The sequence below is a fragment of the Ornithodoros turicata genome, unplaced genomic scaffold, assembly GCF_037126465.1.
Source record: "Ornithodoros turicata isolate Travis unplaced genomic scaffold, ASM3712646v1 ctg00000864.1, whole genome shotgun sequence".
NCBI classification, from domain to species: Eukaryota; Metazoa; Arthropoda; class Arachnida; order Ixodida; family Argasidae; genus Ornithodoros; species Ornithodoros turicata.
In genome coordinates, this window is record NW_026999408.1 from 885,777 (window position 1) to 890,816 (window position 5,040).

The following is a 5,040-nucleotide window of genomic DNA, read 5'->3' on the forward strand; positions in this document are numbered from 1 at the left end:
TCGGCATCACCTTGCTATTGCTATCCGTCCATATTGACTACTTTCAAGCAACACGGGGCACCCTGCATCAAACAGTTATGGCCGTAAGTACTACAAATAGCATGAATATGTCGAAGTGCAGTTGCCATAATTCGAATCAGGAGAAACATACTGACGCAAGTATCCGAACCTAGGACCTCCTAATTTCCGGTCAAGAATGCTGCACACACCACGCCATTGATTCTTAGACGTTGGAAGCTTGGATGTGTTTGTCTTCTGTCTGTAGCCTACCTCGGCTGTATTGCCGGTTTGTATTTGCAGTGGGGCCGTCTAACGAATGTGGCGAAGAACACGCTCGTTTCCACACGTATTGTACAGCCGGTAATGCAGCCGGCAGCCGCGCCCCTAAACGACAGTTTTTGCAAGCTTTTTCCGGCTATTGCCATTGTATAACAGTGAATGTATATTATAATAGAACGGGTAGGCGGATGTAGTTCCGGACCACTGGCTTTTTAAAGAGCAATAAAAAAACGTAAAAGTAGAACTAATTGGGAACGAAATTAAACAGGAATGACCCTCGTATATTGCGTGAAACGTATAAAAATTATATTTTATCGCCCGTTGCTTGAAAGCGATCCGCCATTTTTACTAAGGACCTTTTCGATCTAACCGGTGCCTGCACCGCCTAGTGCACGCATGGGGGTGACGCATCTCCCCCCCCCCAGATCCTCAATCTATAAAAGACCTAACCTGGACTATCCTCAATGCTGTTTAGATTAGTCCAATTCAACAACCCTACCTTTTGCAAGATTGGCAAGTTTCGAATCCGTTAGGCTTAGCATTCTCGTGTTTCTCCTGCGCTCATCAGACGGGGTTGTTGAAATGCATATAAAAAAAAGAATGCTGCACACACCACGCCGTTGATTCTTGGACGTTAGAAGCTTATGTGTGTGTGTCATCCATGTTTGTACCCTGCCTCGGCTGTATTGCAGGTTTGTACTTGCAGTAGGGCCGTCTAACGAAGGTGGCGAAGAACACGCACGTTTCCACACGTATTGTACCGCAGGCAATGCAGATGGCAGCCGCGCCTCGAAACGACAGTTTTCGCAATCTTTTTCCGGTTATTGCCATTGTATAACAGTGAATGTACATTGTAATAGAACGTGTAGGCGAATGTAGTTCCGTATCCAGACCACTGGCTTTTTTAAAGAAAAAAAAACTATAAAAACAAAAATCATTTACGTAAAAGTGGTACTAATTAGGAACGAAATTAAACAGGAATGACCCTCGTATATTGCGTGGAACGTATAATAATTAAATTTTATCGCCCGTAGCTTGAAAGCGATCCTCCATTTTTACTAAGGACCTTTTCGATCTAACCGGTGCCTGCACCACCTAGTGCACGCCAGATCCCCAATCTGTAAAAACCTAACCTGGACTATCCTCAATACAGTGTAGATGCGTCCAATTCAACAACCGTACCTTTTGCAAGATGGCAAGTTTCGAATCCGTTAGGCTTAGCATTCTCGTGTTTCTTCTGCGCTAGAAGTGCATCGGACGGGGTTGTTGAAATGCATATAAAAAAGTTCTAGTACACAGAATTTTATAATTTTTACATTTTTGTTTCAGTATATGACTTTCTTTCACTTCTATGCAACATTTGCCTTCCAAACGCTTTCACTAAAAGAGTAGTAAAAACCGTTCGGTTAATGCAGCATGCGCTTTCTATCTGTCAAAAATAAAAAAATAAAAAGAAATCATGTGGTGGTCTTGGCAAATTTCGAAGATCAAAATTCAAGTTCTCGTGAACTGCATTTGATAAACGCGCTCAGAGTTAATGGAAAAATCTCCTCCGAGATAAATACCGTTGGCCCCACAACGCTCAGACAAGTAGATATTTTAATAGGATTTTTTATCACTTGTGAAACACCCTGCACATATAAAGTCTTCGGGTTCGAGTTTTCGGGTTCTGTGCCTTTTTTCAAAATCGCTATTTCTTTTCAGTAACGGTAACATACGTTAAAATCGAGCGATATTATGTGGAAAAGCGGATTTTTTGGGGTAGAAAATCGGAAGGAAAGAAGAGCGCGTGATCCATTTCAGAACACCAGATGGCGGCAACATAGCACGCTCTTAACCAATCACCATCTCGAATGACATCGTTCTGTCCCCTGATTGGTTAAAAACGGAAGGGCAGTGATTGGCCTGCACCGTGCTATGTGGTTTTTGTAGTGAACTGACGGACGTGGACATGTCACCCCTCCCACACGGATATTTTCCAAGATGTCCCGGCCCCTCGACACACAAGCACACGCCCCTAACACTTCATAAATGTTATGAATACGTAGGGCAGTAAACAGATGACATCCCTTCCTACGGAATTCCAACACGGCTCTGAGGTCAAAATACTGGGCAAATCCCTGCTTCCACCACATTCATGATCCCTGCTACTAACCGGGCACAATCAGTGTTGTTTATTGAGAGCCTTTACAAGTGTGCCCATAGTGGCGTTCATTGCAATGATCAAACTGTAAAGCTCAGTGATAGAAACGGAAGGTTTATTGATATTTCTTACTGTCTTCTCTCTTTCAACATAACAGGCAGTGACTCCAACGAGTCCAAGTTCAAAGCAGCAGCCAATGAAAATCGTCCAATTTGCTCTCAGGGCTCTGCAATCATTAACACCACCAGCTCATCCAACAGATCACCCTCCATCGTTTTCACGAAAGAAAATCATTGGCGTCGGCATTTCTATCGTCTTCCTTCTGTTGCTCGGGGTTGCCATCTATTTCATCATTGGTGGCGGTACCGTCCGGAAAAGCGTCCACTACTCACTCTGCGATTCGCAAGCTTGCAGCGCACTCGAAAACATGCTCCGTAAGACCATCAGCCAAGAAACGGACCCGTGCAACAACTTCTATGCCTATGTCTGCGACGGTTGGAACAAAGGGCAGTCCAAGTCTGTTTACCAGAACCATGTGGATAACTTTTTGGAGTTGCTAGCTGAAGGCCTTGAGGAAAATGTTCCTCGCTACGACCAGAGACCCGACCAGAAGGCGGCAGCCTTCTTCCAGGCGTGCAGGAGAGCTGCAGATGACGAACGTGGAGACATGTTTGGTTTAAGGCAAATACTTCACACAAGCGACGTGCATTGGCCCGTTATTTCTGAGAAACCGGACGTCCTCAGATCACTAGTTCGATTTTACAAGTCTCTCAGGATCAAGAACCTTCTGAACATAGACAAGAACGAAGGCAGCTTGGTCATATCCGGAGGCACTATGTTAGCTAGTAAATACCAACGTAGAGCAACATTAATTAAAAACCCGGGAACGTATGGCTACAAGACTTACTACGAGACATTTCAAAATGCGACCAAAGGTATCTACATGTCACAACAAAAATTCCTTCCATATTCTGAATTCGTGGAAGTTGAAGATTCGATACTTGGCAATCTAACAAATTACACCAAGGCAGCCGTCAAAAGCCTTCCGAAGAACCTGAGCGACCTGGCAAACTTAACGGCCGAGATTCCTTACGAGCGCTGGTTAAAACTTGCGACACGAGAACTTGGCCTTTCCGCAAATGCCCCAGTGAACATCAGCGACGGGGACAGCGATTACATCCGCGCGTTCAGCGGGCTTTTGAAAATTATCGATGAAAAGTACCTGCACTACGAAGTAGGTTGGATCATGATACAACAGTGCGCCACTTTCATCGATCGCGAAGTCCTTAGTGCATATGTCGGCGACTTCGAGCCATTCCAGCCGGGAGGCTTAGCGGATATAACAAACCGCGACTACTGCTTCGTGACTACAGAATACATGCTGGGATGGCCTGTCTACGCAAATTTTTTGAAGCGGAACGTACCAGCGGAGTCGATAAGGGACATACGTGACATTATCGACGACATTGGCCGCGTTGCTTTTCTTAAGACAGACGAAAAGATGCCACCAGGTTCAACTTACACGGATTCCGCCTTCCGGAAGAAGCTTCGTTTACTCACGATGTACCAAGACAGATTTGAAAGCTTCAACTTCAGCGGCACCTTTTCCAAGATCGCCGATATGGGTCATTACATCTTCCAGAACTGGGAGGAAGTTATTCGGGGCCTCCACACATTTTGGAAATTGATCAGCACGCATTTCATGCCCAGGTTACTCGAACGACATCTAATATACAATCTTTACAACGATTTCGAAGGCACATTCCTGCTGCCGCCTTATGCTATGATGATGCCACTTTACGACCTTCACGTCATCAAAGCGGTCAAGTATGGTGCTTTAGGATCCTTGATCGGCTCGGCTGCTTTGGAAATGTCCCATTACTATTGGTGGCAAAACGAAAGCAGAGACTGTATCATGAACACCTCTGCTGACGGCAACTTCAGCGAGCACGTGCTTTATCCATCAGCTTCAGTAAGCGTAGCCTGGGAGGCGTACCGGAACTCTACGGGTCCTGCTGACGATGTTCGACTCCGTAGTTTGCCTGACTTAACATCTGCTGAGCTTTTTTTCGTAACCACATGTTATATTCTGTGTGGCCAGCCTGAAGAAGCTCACCCCGAATTCCGCTGCAACGAGCCCTTAAAACACCTCAAGGAATTCTCTGAAACTTTCGGCTGCCGACGGAAGACAGCTATGAATCCTGATGAGAAGTGCGAGCTGTTTACAACCTGATGAGCCTATGCCACCTCTCTTACTTGCTAATCTATATCGATACCATAGTCTGAAATAATCTAATTGCAGTGTCATGTAGCTCTCCAATACGTTTTCTTGAAGTGGTATCAATAACACATATAAATAGTTTTCTTTTCCTTCTTGGTCTGAACGTCACATTGAACTTCACAGTGAATATCACACATTACAAGTCCTCATTCCTTAGCAGGCTGTACAGCGTGCGTGACTGTTTATAGTATAGTCCTTGTTTTTCATCCACTAGTAATCACCATGCGCATCAGCTTCCACAGCGATTTGTAGCGAAGACTAGGTTAGTCTTAGCTCTTCGTGCTACGTGGTTCTTTCCCGAACGCACCTGTGTGCAATAAAATGGAGCTCGTGTTGT

At 45.0% G+C, this 5,040-nt stretch overlaps 1 protein-coding gene across 1 annotated transcript; it reads left to right on the forward strand.

Moving 5' to 3' along the window:
- LOC135375435 (endothelin-converting enzyme 1-like) lies at positions 1-4,729 on the forward strand. Its single transcript, XM_064608131.1, has 2 exons — positions 1-83; positions 2,580-4,729. Exons 1-2 carry the CDS (start codon positions 78-80, stop codon positions 4,653-4,655), a joined length of 2,082 nt encoding a protein of 693 aa, XP_064464201.1. The 5' UTR covers positions 1-77; the 3' UTR covers positions 4,656-4,729.
- The last annotated feature ends 311 nt before the right edge of the window (positions 4,730-5,040 follow it).